The following is a 17857-nucleotide window of genomic DNA, read 5'->3' as shown; positions in this document are numbered from 1 at the left end:
GGTGCTGCTGTGTATATTATAAAATAAAATAAAAAAACTACCTTTTGTTGAGTTACAAATAGCTATTTTACTGGTCTGCAGAGTGTCTTTCAAAGCTGGGTGACCTACTTTGATTTAGTTTTTCTTTAAATCAAGATGGTATTGGCCTCTGGCCCAGGTAGAGACTGACAGGTACAAGTATGGTTTCTTTACACTCCCCCAGGCCAGTTTCCAGCATCTTTAATAACTGACAGTTAAATTTATATCTGAAGATAGTTCTACAGCTATTAATACTTGCAATAACTTGTTTAGATTGACTATTACTTCATGCAGTTTTAATCTACCTGTTGGATGGTGATAGTTTATACTACGCTCTTACTGGGTTGCAAAGTATGTATGGAGTAGAGCTGTGCAAGTAACTCATTTTGATTCAGGACAACCCAAAACAGTATTTTTTCCTCCAGCAAAATGATTGATGAAAAACTAGATATCACACCTTTTTTCATTTAAAAAAAAAAAAAATTGAGTGAAATTGCAAAATCTGACATTTCTGAAATAAGTCAGACTAGTTGTTACATGGCATACTGCTTATTAAAAATCAAAAGGAGAATTTGAGTGACAGTCACACTTCACTTAAAAAATCACTTTTCTTTATTAGTAATAATACAATTGGATACTAGACTTTACATTAAGACAAATCCTTGTGTTCATAAACTGAATAGTACTAAATAAGGAAGATGGTTAAAATCACACTACCATTTTTACAATTGCCTTGCATTTTAAATAGCTCTCCCCTGCCCCCTTAACACTGAAAGGCACTATAAGACAATCCCATGATTGATATAGGCATTTCTAATATACCCTGTACTTAGAAAGCAATTCCACCCCACTAGCCCCCCAGTCTGTAACAATGTTTTCTTGTACATACATAGTGGGACTATTTACAGCAAGTCTTTGCAGGACCAGGGTCCTAGCTGTTAAAGCTATTTTGATAAGCAAAAAGACTAGTAGTTGACATTTTGGGTTAGATTCACAAAAGGATGTAGGCAACTAAAGCTGAAGCCCCAGAACAGTGTATAAACCAGGAAAAGGTAGATGGTCCTCTCACTCATCTGTGGGGTCCTAGCTGGTAAGCATGCTCAAACCTTGCCTGCTGGATCAGGCCCCTAGAGATGAGCTTACACAAAATGACCGGAGGGCACAGATTACCCTATTCACTAGGCTAAAAGTGAAAAGGAAACTCACCTGGGAGACCAATGGTTCAAGTCCCCTCTCCCCCTGAGGGAGAGAAGGGATTTGAACAGGGATCTGCCATTGCTCAGTGAGTGCCCTCGTCTGATGTAGGATTCTTTCAGTATATCCAGTTGAAACTGTGGCACGGTGAATAATTTTTTAAAAAGTCACTGGAGCAGATGTCCAGCTCCTAGGTGCATGCTCTAATCATTAGGTTACTGAGTCACTCATACTTGCTCCTTCTTGCTGGATCAACGTAGAAGCTGTTGCATGATGGATAAATGCTGAGTGAGTGCATGCAAGCTTGAGCAACCCTGCCCCCCCCACCCCCCGCAAAAACAGCATACAGGATAGGTACTTCACCCCACAGGACTCACAGCAGGGAGGTGCCAATCTCAAAGGGGTAGAGCTTAGCACCTACCTCTTGGCTTTGTACCACCTACTGGCTACGTTATACAAGGAGCATCTTAAACATGCTCGTTTCTGACTCACTGCACAGCCTGCCTAGACGGTGTGATTTTTTTGGCCCCAAAAAGTTTGTGAATCTAGCCCTTCCTTGTTAAGTATGCCCCACAGTCTATCTAACATTTTTATCATAAATGTTAGATAGTACTTTATTACTGTGTTTGAATAAATAAGATCTCATAGCACTAATACAAATATATACATCCATATCACACAGAACAATGAACATCTGAAATAAAAAAATTAAATTGTGGGAAAGTGAACCTATAACAGAACTGCCTACATGGTCTGTGGTAAAAGAAAAGGTTTATTAGCTTAGGCACACGTTGCTATGAGATAGATCAAGACAATTTTCATATTATACATTTGGATTGAACTCAGCAGTCAATTCTCTGGGAAGAAAAACAGATTTAAGTATCTGATTTCAGATATGCACCAAGAACTCAACTTCAGTAGGAAACCTCCCATCCAACATCCCTAATGTCAGCTGAAACAACTCAAAAAAAAAAAAAAAAATTTACAAGTGTTGGCTGGTCCTTCACCAAGGAAAAAAAAAGTGTTTCCTCATCCAACTTCCACCTCAAGATTGTATTTATATTGCAATTAAAAAGAGTGTATTTGCCAGCACTTTGTCCAATTAAGTATCTTCCATCACTTCCAGTGGGAAACCTTCATTAGCTAGCAAATCTGAGTGGCAACAGGATGTTTCTGTTGTGGTCATGCTCTTGATTCCCCATTCAAGGAGGTCCTTTGCAGTCTTAACTGGGACAGAATTACTACCCAGGCTCCCCCATGTTGCACACCAAGACCAATTAATTGCCTTAACAGGAAGGTTACAAAAACCTGATTTAGATGCACAGTATATCCAAAAGCAGTGGACAGCAAGAGAAGTTTATTCCCTATATGAAAACTAATGTGCAAAAAACTTAAGTTAATTTTCATAACTTAAGCACCATCTCTCTCAATAGGCACAGTCACCTTCCTAAAATAGAGGGACTTAGATAATTTAAACAATATGATCACTCATGCGATATAAATCGTACGAAGAACCTACCAAGCACTCTCATTGCATAGTCTCTTCTGGACGCAGGAGGATGCTGCAAGGCTGCTGTGAGACACACAAAGCTTTTTATAAGTTAATTTCACACACAGACAAGTGAGCTAAAAGGGATGGCATTGGTATATGTTCTGGCTTTCTGCCTTGGTAAAGATGCCTATAGCAGTCAATCACAAAAGGAGAAGAAAATCTAAGATGAAAGCATCTTCAATTCCGGTGAAAGTAGGGGCTAAATATTCCACTACAGAAATATAGTGCAAATGCAGTCCTTTCGCTTAATTCTTTCACCACTGCCCCTTCCCCACCAATCAGGTTTTACATGAGGTGTACTGAGCAGTAAGTGAAGTGGAGACATCTTTCCTGCAAAAACAAGAATTAGAATTTAGATTTTTCGTACAATCTTATTCGTTTTAATTGGTAATTTAGCATATTTCTTCCTTTGTAACAACAAAACTGGTGATATTTTGCAACTCAGCTTTTCTATTACTTCAGAGACATACTGGCTGCTGGTACACTTATAAAAAGTTAAAATGTAACTAGGCTCTTATGACTTTGGGTTTTTTCTTTATTTTTTTAAACTTTAGCAGCTTGATAACTGCTAATGACAACATCCTGCATTTCTGCTCTCCTGAAATGCATTTGTTATATGGATTATTTTGGTTGCTGAAGAGATTGTAAAATAAACAGCGTTAAATTCTTAGTGTTTTTGCAGTTACCAACATTGTGACAATTAGCTAGGAATGCCATGCTCCTGAGAAGCCACTTCCTTAAGCATATTTAAGACTGTTGGAGGCATGTGAACCAGTGGCAAAAATTAAGAACCAAACGCTGCCCTAAAAAACACAGTTGTGAGCAAAATTCTCTTTTTTGTGGTCCAATGACATTATGGTTAGCATCCCAACACGTGAGGATTTAAACCCCAGTGTGTACCTACAACGGATTGTGTCAGTATTTAGAATATATCTAAAAATTAAAGGATTATTAAACGAAGCTGAGACTTTCAGACCAAATGTTAATGATCCTTTCTATCTACTTTTTTGTGGGGGGAGAAGGTTAGAATAACGGCCAAGAAGTGTTATTGCTCTAGGTTCCCGACTCCCATGGGGAGTTCCTGGCAACTGCAAACTGGAATTCGTAAGTTACCACTGTAAACACTTCTTATTGCTGTTACTTCAGATCACCGTGTCCTGCCCAGGAGATACGGAAATGACGACTACCTATTTCTAGATTTGTCACAACAAAAGATGATCAGAGCACCTTCCTTTCCACAAGAGGAGAGGCACAAGCTAATCTACAGTCTTAATAAGAAACACCATTCTAAAGTAGTCAAAGACTGTCCTACAATGGTACATAGGGATGTAATGTGTAATCCAGACTGTCCAACTGAAACTAACCTAAACTTTATCAAAGTTCCAATACAGAAAAGAGTTTCAGTTAAAAAATTTAAGGTATCTAATGTCCTTCCAATAAACCTTTTAGAAGCAGCCAGGATTGAGATGTTAGATCTCCAATCCATTACCACCTTCTTCTTGGAAGCCATACTGTAGGATTTGAGACTGGGATAAAGGGAAACCCTGGTTTCAAAAGGACTGTTTTGTTATCTCTGCATGTAAAATGTAGAGTGTCAACACTGCCAGAACTTTGTCATCACTGAGCACAGTGAAAAGCAGCAGGTTGGTCCCTTGTTCTGATACAATGTTTGAAATATAACTGACGATTTTGAAATAAACATTTTGACTCAATGGAGGTGTAATAACCACCACAATTGTTGCTAATTAATTGATACAAAACCTCGTGGTCCTGTATAAAGTACAGTAGAACCTCAGTTATGAGCAACTGGCAAATGGAGGTTGTTCATAACTGAAATGTTTAACTCTGTAAACTTTAGAAAGAACCATAATGTTTTCAACTGAACATTAGTACTTGTGGCACCTTAGAGACTAACGAATTTATTTGCGCATAAGCTTTCGTAGGCTACAGCCCACTTCTTCGGATGCATAGAATGGAACACACAGAAAGATGATATTTATACATACAGAGAACATGACAAGGTGGAAGTAGCTCATCTCAATTGATTGGCCTCTTACAGTTGGTATGGCTATCAGCAGCAGGAGAAAAAAAGCTTTTGAAGGGATAATCGAGATGACTCATAAATAAACTGAACATTGGCTTAATACAGCTTTGAAACTTTACTATGCAAAAGGAAAAATGCTGCTCTTAGCCATCTTAATTTAAATGCAACAAGCATAGAAACAGTTTCCTTACCAAGTCAAAACTTTTTTTAAAAAAACTTTCTATTTTTAGTAGTTTACGTTTAATACTATTTGGGTTTTTTTGTTTCAAAGATGACGGTAATCACTTGTTCTCCATGTCCCCTGAAGGTGGACAAGTAGTAATGGGTTTAATTTGTACCAAGGGAGATTTAGATTGGCTATTAGGAAAACTTTCTAACTATAAGGATAGTTAAGCACTAGAATAGGCTTCCAAGGGAAGTTGTGGAACCCCCATCATTAGAGGCTTTTGAGAACAGATAGGACAAAAACTGTCAAGGATGGTCTAGGTGTACTTGGTCCTGCCTCGGTGAGAGGGCTGGACTAGATGACCTCTTGCAGTCTCATCCAGCCCTACATTGCTATGATTACTTCCTTGTAATAACTAGAGTATTTTAGGAAAATAAAATTACTGAAAAACTTAAGCCACTAATACTTTAAAATGAAAGTCTGAAATATTTCATGCATGCCTTTAAAAACACTTAAAACCAAATTGCATCTGATAAGGAGCACTGTACATCACCAGGTTTGAAGTGACAATATTTCTCCTTTATCAAAGGAGGTAACACATGAGAATGAATTAGTCCACCAAAAAAAAGAAAGAAGAAAAAAAAAAAAAAAACCACTACAACACATACCATACAGGAAGACCTATGAAAATAACTTGTGGTCTTCACCTAATACATAGCAGTTACATACCACATTTCCCTTGGAAATATGAATAAGCCATCTAATTTGGACATTTTCAAGTGGAAAGGAAATTTAAACAAAATATACCTTTTAATGTTTCAATTAATTCTTTAATGCAGATGCTTCACTTTCATCTGGTACTTTAGTATTTAAAATGCATGCTTCTTTGCAGTTTTCATCGGTTTGGTATGAGCTGAACAGCAGAGGGGGGGAAAGTCTAATTGATTAATATTCTCTATGCATGGTGAGTTAAGCCCAAGGGAGTGGAGGAAAGAGGGAAATAGGTGGTGAGATTATTTATTTTTATGGGAGCCTTAAGAAGTTTAGAAACTGAATACAGAGTTTGGTGCCTGCAGTGATTTCCAAAATAAGCTCGTCTATATCAAATATTGGAGCCAAAACAGTCTGTTGAATGGTCTGTTTTAAAATCATCCCCCCCACCCCCCAAACACACACACACGCGCGCGCGACAAGTGGGGGCATAAACTCATTTTGATTTGTTAAATATTAACCTGGATCTTGCATTAAAAAAAAGTGTCAGAAGCTCATGGAGCATATTTAATGAAAAAACCACATGGTGCGCTAATGCCCTGGATCCAGCAAAGCACTTAAAGGTAAATTCTGAAGTCAACCATACTATTCAGCAAAGCACTTAACACATGTCCAACTTTAAGCAGGTGAAATGAGCCCTATATTTTGTTCTTTACATACCTCTGAATTTCTCTACACTAAATATTTTTGAAAGTATGTTCTGTGTCCCCAACCCCCTCCCCCCCCCCAAGATTCTAACAAATGCTTATTACCATAGTAAACAAAACAAAAAACGACAACTTGTCCTAGAAAGTGGACCTCATGAAAAATGTATGCAAGGTATTACAAAGAGGAAACAACTTATGAATTAAGAAGTTAGGCTCCAGTCCTTGCCTGAGAACTGCATGGATGCAGGGTCCACTGTTCTCAGAACAAGGTCAGGTTTTAATGTTCACTATTTTCTTTTTTTAATTTAAAAAATTACTTCTGTCACTATACAGGTTTGCTAGAAATCTATACAAATGAAATGTCAAACACTTGTGTAGTATTTAAATTTTGAAACTACCCAATAAATACATCTTGTTTTTCTATACTACCTACTATTTTGTATTATGAATTATATGAAAGTATTGTATAAAATAAAAATAGAACATTACATACAAGTGCATGCTCTTTCCCTTGTGTTGTGGGTGTGTAGGGGGATTTAATTTACCTGTTAAACATTTATTCAAATGGCTTCTTGATGAGATGAAAGATACTTTTGAGGAATAGATGGACATGAAAAATAAAATATTTTGAAAAGACAAGCAGTGTCCTACAGAGTCTTCCCTACTGATGTCAACTGCCCTGGAGGCAGCAAAGTAACAAAAACTAATGAGAATGGCACAAGGGTGTTCTACCATCTAAATCACCGGGGGAAAAAACTGGTGTGCTTCTGAGCAGGGCATAGGCATATTCCTTCCACAAGAAAGTCCTGTGTCAGAACTAAGCCTACCTTGGAATGGCCATATTTAGTCAGACCAATAGTCCATCTAGCGCAGTATCCTGTCTGACAGTGGCCAGTGCCAAATGCTTCAGGGGGAATGAACAGACCAGGGGAATTTAATAGAGTGATCCACCCCCTGTTGTTCAGTCCCAGCCTCTGGCAGTTGAAAGTTTAGGGACACCCAGAGCATGGAATTGTGGCTAATAGCCATTGATGGACATCTCCATGAACTTATTTAATTCTTTCTTGAACCCAGTTATACTTTTGGCCTTCATGACATCCCCTGACAACAAGTTCCATAGGTTGTGTGCTGTATTCCCTTACTAGTTTTCAACCTGCTGCCTATTAATTTCATCAGGTGACTCCTAGTACTTGTGTTATGTGAAGGGGTAAAACACTTTCTCCTCAGTAGTCATGATTTTGTACATCATATTCCCCCAGTTGGGTCTTTTCCAAGCTGAACAGTCCCAGTCTTTTTAATCTCTCCTCATACAGAAGCTGTCCCAGGCCCCTCATCATCCTTTGTTGCCCTTCTCTATCGTTTTACCATTTTAAATATCTTTTTTGAGATGGGTGACCAGAATTGCATACACCCACACCGTGAAGGATGCACCAGGGATTTATGTAGTGGCATTATGAACTTAAATGAACATATTTTCCCACATAGTAAGGCAGTCTTTACCCACATAAAAAGCTGTGAATTAACCTTAATGATCAGAGCCAATTGAGAATAGGTTAAACACGGACCATTCAGAACAGTAGATGAAAAGCTAGAATCTTTCATGTTAGTGAATACAAAGGCTAACGAAAGCTCAAGAAGCTACAGTACTTGCTCATGCAAAAAAGAAAAGGTATCAGGAAGCTGACAAACAAATACAAGGAACAGGTGTAGACTTACCCTTTTTGTGAAAAATATTTCTTATAGATCCAAGTAAACACCGCCAGTATCACTGCAGCGATTACAACAATTACTTGAAAGGAAAAAAAATTTAATTGGGTGACAAGTCACTGTTAGCCCAAGAACACCCCCACGATTAACAAGTTTCACAGGTTTAGAAATGAAGTTCATGATGCTTTTTTAGCAATGAACGGTGTTCAACCACAATAAAATCTCCCCCACCTCTGAATCTTTAATCAAAAGTATTAAATACTCACTTAGTGCACAAAAGCACACTAGGCTATTGAATGGATCATCTCAGGAGAAGAAAAAGCAGAGACCCAAACTGGTAAAGCAGCTGCACCCATTGCATTACAGGAAGTTCACTGGCATTCTCTCTCTTTTAAGAAGTGCTGTGAACACCTTATCAAAGATAACCACCCATGAAGGGGTTAAGGTAGCTCAGAAGGGACTAATTAACCTGGTAGGCAGCATGGGACTTGACTGACAAGCACTAATTGAAGGTAGTGCCCATCTGGGCAGGAGTAGGTGGGGCTTGTATAAAGCCAGGAAGGATGAGCAAAAAGGGCTGTAACATGGAAGTTCGCAGTCATTGTCCGAGTTTAGTGAAGATAGACAATGGAAACTTGGGGAAGTAGACGCTCAAGACCTAGGCTCCTGACCCAGAAGGGTGAGGAGAAGAAAGCCAGCAGAGGGCAGTGTAGGAAGCAGCCGATGGAAATGGCAGCAAGAGTTGAGATGGTGTAGACCTTGGTTCCTGATTGTAGGGTCCCTGAGCTAGAAGCTGTAGTAGTGAGAGGGCCTGGGTTTCCTTACCAGCCACTGGGAGAGTGGCACAATCTTGAGTCCTAAGACTGCCTGGAATGGCACCTGGTCTGGTGACTGTTACCCTGAAAAGGGAAAAGCTGTACAGTAATCTGTCTGGAGAGCCAAACAAACAATGGAGAGGAAGCACTGAGTCCTAGAGACCAAGAGGGACTGTGGCATAAGCAAGTGATGGAAGGGGATGTCAGCCTCAGCAGAGCTAATCCCCAGATGCAGCCACAAGGGGATGTGCCAGTGGTAAGTAAACCTTGACTATGCCTAATGCTGCTTGTTAAAATAACCATGCTCTATGGTGGCCAGAGAGTTGCAGAATTGAGGTAAGAATGGGAGAGAGTCCAAGAGAGGATCTTTCTTTTCAACTTTTTCTTTTATATTTTGTGGACTGTGTAAAACAAAGTTGAAAACCAAGTGCTAAAGAGGGAGGGAGAGAAGAGAAAAAACCTTTTGTAAGCTGGGGAGGCACAGCTGGTTGATTGTGGACCTGTTATTGCCTAATTATAGTTCCAACAAAACCCAACAAGTTCCAATACAAAGCTAAAAATGTGCTTCAAATTCTTTGCAGAACTTAGCAAAGTATTCCCACTGGTTATTATAGAGGAACAAAGAAAAACCCCACTCTATTTAAACTATGATTTATAGCAGTTGATGCTAATACACCTAATCAGTTTTTTCAGAAACTTTGCAAATCTGTAAAGGAGTATGCATGTAATTCAATGACAAACACCCAAATCACTGTAGATTCTTGCAGTTGCATACAATGAATTGAAATAGAAGTAAAAAACGGATTCTATAAATGAAATAAAGCAAGCTTCACTGTATCTCATTTGGTGTTCATAAGGTACTTACCAACAATAATGATGACAATGGTGATCACACCTAGAGTAAACAAAGTGAATTCAATTTAAGAGCATGCATGGTAATTACACAAGCCTACAAGCAGGTCTACATATATTAATCTCTACTGGATTGTCTCCAAGAAAATCTAGCAAAAATGTTAAATTAGGACAAGAAGCAATTAAAAATAAGACAAACTGAATCGTCTTCTAGGTACTGTGACTACATAAAAAAAGAAAAAAAAATCTAAAGGGTAATTTATATAATCTCTTTAGAATAAAAAGGCATTAGCCATGTCTCACCCCCAAAATCCTTAAACAATGTGTATTAACACCACCTCTTAAATGGGAAAATGTGTCCCCAAGGACAACTTCCTGAATCCCAAATAGCATTCAGGTGTCACAATTTTTTTGGACAATTTTTTAGAATTTCACATTTATACTTACTTAGACTACATTCTGGAATTGCAGGCTTCCACTGAAATTCACCAGTGCACTGAATATTAGGTTCACCATGCAAAGTGTATGATGTAGAACATTCAATTGTAACATGATCTCCAACAGAGTAGGGAGGTTTTGCTCCAGACTTTACTGTTCCATGATGGATGACTAGCTCTGGACAAACACCTGAAACTAAAAACGTGAAAAAACACTTGTGAAAACAAAGTAATACAAAACCCAAGTGCAAATGAGATTAGGCATCCCATTTTAAAAATATTTCCATTCACATGCGTTTTAAAATACATATACCATATTAAAAGCAACAGAGAGTCCCGTGGCACCTTTAAGACTAACAGATGTATTGGAGCATAAGCTTTCGTGGGTGAATGCCCACTTCGTCGGCATTTACCCACGAAAGCTTATGCTCCAATACATCTGTTAGTCTGGATCTGTAAAAAGCAATAGAGTCCTGTGGCACCTTTAAGACTAACACGGCTACCCCTTTGATACTTGATATACCATACTGGAGCTTTCTGCTACTTTTGGTAAGAACTAAGCACATTTCAGATTACCTGTTCCATAACTTACTCAACATTGTTTATGTTTGAGTACTTTGCATCGGTTTACTAAAGGAGTGGAAGACAGCCACAATATGTAGACAGGAATCTTACAGTCTCATGGCCTGTTTATTTCCAGTGATTTACTATTGTGTATTTATAGGCATTTATACAATGCTTATCCTAACAGATGAGCTAATGAGAAGCACTGGAAGAGTTAAAATAGCCATCCAACCAACAGTCTGCAAGCCCCTCACACACTGTGGAGCTAATCTCCATCAATAGAGAAGATATTAGGACAGAAAAAGGTTCAAAAACCTTGTGTGTCATTTCACTTAAGGAGCTTTATTAAAAGTTTATTCCTCTCCAATATGAAGAGTGCAGCATGCTGCAGTCCCCTTCTGGGGAGTGCATTCTTTGATGCTCTTGGCATCAGGGCTTTCTGAAAAATCAAAGGGAGCAGAGAACCAGAGCTCCTGTGAAAGTTCCACTTAAATGAAAATTAAACCCCACATACTAAATATTCCATTTTACTTACTTAGAGGGCATCTATTAATTGTTGGTACATTAATGTGGTTTTATGCAAGATAACTAGTTACCAACAAAGCCAAACAAATACTTTAGTTGTGCCTGTGCTATGCCCCACCCTTTAAAATAGTTTTCATCTTTTAAATACACAATTAAAAAAAAAAAATCTGTAACCCCTCCCCCCTTTATTCCACACCTGTCTACATCAAAGTGCTTCACAGATGATGAAACAGACATTATCTATCTGCAGTGCTCCTGTGAACAAAAGCCCTTTGCCTCAGATCTAAGAGGACACGAAAGCACATGGTTTTAGAACCTCTAAGATACTTGTCACTCAACATTTGTTTTACCTTTTAAATAGACTAACTCCACCCTCAGTACAGAAACTGTATTTACCTTGTAAGAGGTAAAAGTTTCCTCATGCCTGGACTCTGCAAAAGCAACATGTGTTAAGGCATGTGCCTCTGAAGCAGGAGCATGACAGTCTTATCTCAACTTACATAGGCAAGTTTGTACAGGAGGATCCCACACATTGTTTCCTTTCACCATCGAGCAAGACATAATTTGTCTCGCAGGTCAAGGTAATACCATCTCCAGTGACATATTGAGGTTCTGATGGAAGTATTTTTCCATTTGGGAATGCTGGGGCGCTGCATACACTTGGAGTTACTGTAGTAAAAATAAAGGGATGACTTGCCCTGGACTCTTGTTAAGAGATTTATTTTAAGTAGTTTAATGAGTCAATACAACAACATTTATCTTGTCCGGCCAAGGACATGCATCCCAGAAGCCGGGCAACTATCATTCACAGGACAGCTCGATGTACTGTCCTTTGACAAGGGCAGTGCAGGGAATAACTACTAATCTCTCCCCTTCTGCTGTAAAGACAAAGACAGTGGTCCAAAGAGCTAATGTTCTGAAAGACATAAGCAAGCAGATTACTTGCCTGATTTTCTGGTAGGCATATTAGAAGGAAGGTGGTCTATAGGTAGGATATACAGATAGTTGCTAGAAAGGCAGTCACACAGGGCATCAAGGCTAACATCATTGATGAAAGCAACAGAGGGTCCTGTGGCACCTTTAAGACTAACAGAAGTATTGGGAGCATAAGCTTTCGTGGGTAAGAACCTCACTTGCATCTGAAGAAATGAGGTTCTTGCCCACGAAAGCTTATGCTCCCAATACTTCTGTTAGTCTCAAAGGTGCCACAGGACCCTCTGTTGCTTTTTACAGATTCAGACTAACACGGCTACCCCTCTGATCATTGATGAAGTGCATGGAGTGAGAAAATGAGAGGAGGACAGATAAACAAGGGACAGCTCTACAGCCTTGAAAGCTAACCTTGAACTCGATGTGGTTACATATATGATCAGTCAAGCTTAACTGGGAAAGACATCTCATCTGACCAGATATTATCCGCTCCACAACCCAACAGCAAGAATCATAGAATATCAGGGTTGGAAAGGAACTCAGGAGGTCATCTAGTGCAACCCTCAACTCAAAGCAGGGCCAATCCCTAAATAAGTCATCCCAGCCAGGACTTTGTCAAGCTTGACCTGAACCTCTAAAGAAGGAGATTCCACCCCTTCCCGAGGCAACCCATTCCAGTGCTTCACCACCCTCCTAGGGAAAAACTTTTTCCCTAATATCCAACCTAAAACTCCCCCACTGCAACTTGAGACCATTACTCCTTGTTCCGTCATCAGCTACCACTGAGAACAGTCTAGATCCTTCCTCTTTGGAACCTCCTTTATGGTAGTTGAAAGCAGCTATCAAATCCCCCCTCATTCTTCTCTTCCGCAGACTAAATAATCCCAGTCCCCTCAGCCTTTCCTCATAAGTCATGTGCTCTAGCCCCCAATCATTTTTGTTGCCCTCTGCTGGACTCTTTCCAATTTTTCCATATCCTTCTTGTAGTGTGGGGCCCAAAACTGGACACAGTACTCCAGATGAGGCCTCACCAATGCCGAATAGAGGCATGATCACGTCCCTTGATCTGCTGGCAGTGCTCCTACTTGTACAGCCCCAAATGCAGTCAGCCTGCTTGGCAACAAGGGCACACTGTTGACTCATATCCAGCTTCTCATTCACTGTAACCCCTAGGTCCTTTTCTGTAGAACTGCTACCTAGCCACTCAGTCCCTAGTCTGTGGCAGTGCATGGGATTCTTCCGTCCTAAGTGCAGGACTCTGCACTTGTCCTTGTTGAACCTCATCAGATTTCTTTTGGCCCAATCCTCTAATCTGTATCCTATCCCTACCCTCCAGCATATCTACCACTCCTCCCAGTTTAGTGTATTCTGCAAACTTGCTGAGGGTGCAGCCCACGCCATCAGACTCCATCTCGTATGCCATAGCTCAAGAAACCCTAAAAAATATTTAAGCCACAAAGCTGTGAAATGGGTCCATGGCCTTCCTGGCTAGTAAAGGCCAATAGGGAACTATGGCGACTACTTATGCTTCTCTCCGAGAAGTACTATTTCCATAACTACCAAGCCCCTTGCAAGAAACAGTAGCTTCCCAATCCTCAAGAAGCCATAACTGGACCCTGAAAACCTCTTCAACATCCCATTCCTGGGCAAAATAACTTAAAATACAGGAATCACGGTGTACATAGAAGGATAAAATCAGAACCTTAAACTCCCCCCTCAATGCAGAAACCCTAATGGCTGACAATTAAAAGCTATTTATCTTAAACTGGAGTTTAATGGTAATGTTTCCTAGGGCGTAGAATCTGCAGAAGCAACATCTGTGTTAATGCACATGCCTGTGAAACAACTGTGGAAAGGACCATGACAGTCCTATCTAGACTTACTTTGACAAGTTGGTACAGGAGGATCCCACACATTGTTTCCTTTGCAGTGAACAGTCATTGATTTTGCACCATCGAACAAGACGTAATTTGCCTCACAGGTCAAGGTAATACCATCTCCAGTGTCATATCGAGGTTTTGATGGAAGTATTTGTCCATTTGAGAACTGTGGGGTGCCGCATACAGTTGGAGTTACTGTAGTCAAAATAAATACATTTTCACAAATCAAAGCAGAAGAAATGCGTTTTGGAAGTTCCAACGGCATGTGACCGGGATGCCTCCTAAATAGGACTTGGACCAGGACATAGCACAGAGACGCTTCTAAGGGCACGAGATGACAAACTTCTTGCGATCACGGACATAGACAAGATTTGCTCATATTACTTGACCTCTGTGCTGCCTCTGACACAGTGGACCATAAGCAAACTGCTAATCCATCTACAGGACATAGCAGGAGCAGATCACTCAGCCATCCGCAATGGAGTTCAACCACTTGACTAATTGCTCCTCCTAATGGATGGCCCTCAACTGTGAGATTCTACAGGGATCCATGCTATCCCCTTTCCTCTTCAATATCTACAGGAAACCACTCCAGAGAATTAAACACCATGTGCTCAGCTGCCAACAGTACACTAACACTCAATTGTATTTGTCATTCTCAATAGATGCAACTATTGCTACTACTGAAATGTCTGAATGCCTACAAAAAACCCAAACCTGCTTGTAGAGGTGAACTCCCTTAGGAGCTTTGGAGAAATCCCATGTTAAGTCTAAAATTTGCACTTCCTTTCTTCACTCTAAACAACCTTATAGTCCAACCAAGTCTTGGAAGAACAAGTGTGACTTTTATAATGCTGTGCGCGCAATGTGTAAGGGAAGTTGACCTCTCATCAAATCCCATTTGCACTTACTTTTTTCACAAGTTGGTATTGCAGGAGACCATGAATTATTCGCTTGGCATTTAATCTCATTCCTGCCAACCAAGAAGTAGCCAGCATTACATCCAAACGTAATGGCGTCTTGATATGTATAGGAAGGACCAAGTCCGCTTAGTTTTCTCCCATTTTCAACTTCTACATTACTGCACTTGACCACTGAAAATGGATAAGAAAAAATTAAGCCCTGAATCATGTGAATAGCATCTCTTTACATTTTTTAAATAAATGGTGGCTGCAATTCTGCATCCTTCTCCTCCCCCTGACCTAATTTTAACATTTATTTCTACAACGGCTGCCTAAGAGCTAGACAAGGAAAAAAAATCATGTTTTACACATATATCAAATGAGCCTTCAACTAAATAACTAAACAGATAACACTATACTTAATTGCACTCATATTTCACGAGTCCAAGAAATAGCAAGGTTAAAGAAGAAATTCCTGTAGGTTTACCGCAACCATGCTATTTGTGACACTCTAAATAGACCAATGACAATTTCACTTCAGACAAAAAACCCTAAATTTTACTAAGGGTGTCCATATGTCCAAGTGATAAAATGTTAACATTGCTACACATACTTAGTGGGTTTATGTCTTATGACCCTTTTTTTTGTGTCTGCACTCTTCATTTAGTGGATCTGTTGCCCTTGACCAATCAACACTACTCTCCCTCTTGTTCCTCAGCTCTCAATTCCCAAGATCCAACTCTACTGTATTCTTGTTTTTTGTTCTGCTGGTATTGAAATTTATGTTCTCTCATTTCCCCTCACCAATCCTAATGATTACACTTTCCATCAAGTGTCTCAATCTGCTTTACAAACACTGATCCCTGGTCCTGGTCCAAATTCTCAGCTGGGGTAATTATGCAGAATCATTGATTTCAAGGGAGCTACACGAGTTTATACCAACTGAGGAGCTGGTCCCTTCTGTCTTTACTACTAGTTCATTATCCCTTGCAGAGGATGAGATTCTCTCAATTTGACAGCAACACAAAGATACCTCATCCAACGCTACTACAAAGAGAAGGGAGAATTCCAAGCTTTGTCACTAATACAAACATGGTCCAAATCAGTTTGGGATTGGCTGGTTGGGCTCATTAGGATTCTATTCTATATAGGTTAGAATACCATGCTCATCATAACAACAGAATGCCTTCCATTAGTGCATTAAGCAACGTGCCTACATGTGTCAAGTGTTGATGTCATACCATTGTTTAAACTCAAGTGAAATACAAAGATAACATCTGTGTGAGAATGGGAGTAGCCTAAAGCTGACTCACCAGTCTGGGGCCTTGGAAAGTGCCCCCACATGGGGCAAACTGGGGAGATAATTGGTTAAGGAGTGGGTGATTAATCAGTTAATAGGGTGGCTCAGCTCATACATCCCAGAAGCTGGGGAACTATTATTCACCCAGCTCGATGTCCTGTCCTTTGACAATGGTAGTTATTCCCTACACTGCCCATCTCTTCCCTCCTGCTGTAAAGACAGACAGTGGTGCAAAGAGCTAATGTTCTAAAAGATAAGCAGGATATGAAAAATAAAACATGCAAGCAGATTTGCCTGATTTTCTGGTAAGCATATTAGAAGGGCCTCCTAAGGAGGGATTTGTATAAGGAGGTCTTGCCAGAACAGCTCAAGAAGGGTGGTCCATAGGTAGGATATACAGATGCTAGAGAGGAAGTCCGACAAAGCATCAAGGCTATCACTACTGATGAAGTGCATGCAGTGATGAAATGAGAGAAGGACAGATAAGCAAGGGACAACTCTGTACAGCCTTGAAAGCGAAGATGAACTTCAACTCCATGTGGTGGACAAGGGGTGAAGATTTCTTGTCCTAATGATCTCATCCTCCACATTGTCTATGGGCACGTCTTCACTACCCGCCGGATAGCAATCAATCTATTGGGGATCGACTTATCGCATCTAGCGAAGACGCGATAAAAATCGATCCCCGATGGCTCTGCCGTCGACTCCGGAAATCCACCGCGGCAGGAGGCGGAAGCGGAGTCAACAGTGGCGCGGCAGCGGTCGACTCGCCGCCGTCCTCACAGCCAGGTAAGTCGACCTAAAATACGCAACTTCAGCTACGCTATTCACGTAGCTGAAGTTGCGTATCTAACGTCGAACCCCCCCTCCCCCCCCCCCCCCCCCAGTGTAGACCTAGCCTGAGTGGATGTTACACAAATATCTGTTCTTGCCCTATGTGGGATTCTCCAAGGCAGTCTCTGGGCCCACACATGCAGCCAGACATACATTAGATCCTACCTTGAGCCTAGCAGTGGCTATTGGAGACACCACCAATGTACTACTCTCCTGGTCTGACCACCACCTCCTCCTCATCCAGGCAAAGATCAGAGCCTTCCTGCTTCCCACCAGGGTAGTGAACAACCACAGCTAGTATGCTCCTAAAGACTCCTGAACTCTCTAGGTTTTAAATTTGCACAAGTCACACATGTGCAAGGCCAAACTGCCAATGAGTTAGCACATCTAACGTCCACTGTCACAGATGCCTTGGCCCCAAGCTGCTCAATTCCTCCGCCACTCTAAGAAGATCACCATGGTTCACAGATGAACTATGGCAAATAAAGCACACAAATGAATAAAATTTTGAACCCACTTGCCAGCAGCATTGGCTCTTCCATGACTGCCACTGCAGTGAAGGCAGCAAAGAGAGCATTCTACTCTGCCATCAGCGAGTCTCAATCACAGCAGAGCTATTTCTCATAGCCCTCAGGTTAATCAGCCCAGACATCAGACCCAAGAATTGACCATTACCAAGAGCACTCAGCTTACTTCACTGATAGTTACATATATGATCA

General features: G+C 40.5%; 1 protein-coding gene across 5 annotated transcripts in view; it reads right to left on the bottom strand.

The window, feature by feature from the left end:
- Positions 1-612: 612 nt before the first annotated feature.
- Positions 613-17857, bottom strand: part of LOC117877433 (complement receptor type 1-like) — a 56126-nt gene continuing 38881 nt past the window's right edge. For 2 of the 5 annotated variants that reach the window (XM_034770547.1, XM_034770551.1), the window contains 7 exons: positions 15014-15196; positions 14106-14297; positions 10214-10399; positions 9780-9809; positions 8109-8181; positions 5782-5887; positions 613-3094 (listed from right to left, as the gene is read on the bottom strand). In XM_034770547.1, the coding sequence (XP_034626438.1) occupies positions 5797-5887; positions 8109-8181; positions 9780-9809; positions 10214-10399; positions 14106-14297; positions 15014-15196 (755 nt within the window). In that variant the 3' untranslated portion in view covers positions 613-3094; positions 5782-5796. Of the gene's footprint in view, positions 3095-5781; positions 5888-8108; positions 8182-9779; positions 9810-10213; positions 10400-11773; positions 11962-14105; positions 14298-15013; positions 15197-17857 lie in introns of those variants that run through there. The other 3 variants (XM_034770552.1, XM_034770549.1, XM_034770550.1) reach the window with 3 other exon arrangements.

The sequence above is a fragment of the Trachemys scripta genome, chromosome 4, assembly GCF_013100865.1.
Source record: "Trachemys scripta elegans isolate TJP31775 chromosome 4, CAS_Tse_1.0, whole genome shotgun sequence".
Taxonomy (NCBI): Eukaryota; Metazoa; Chordata; order Testudines; family Emydidae; genus Trachemys; species Trachemys scripta.
The sequence above is the reverse complement of the archived record's forward strand: the minus strand, read 5'-3'. Positions and strand labels throughout refer to the sequence as shown.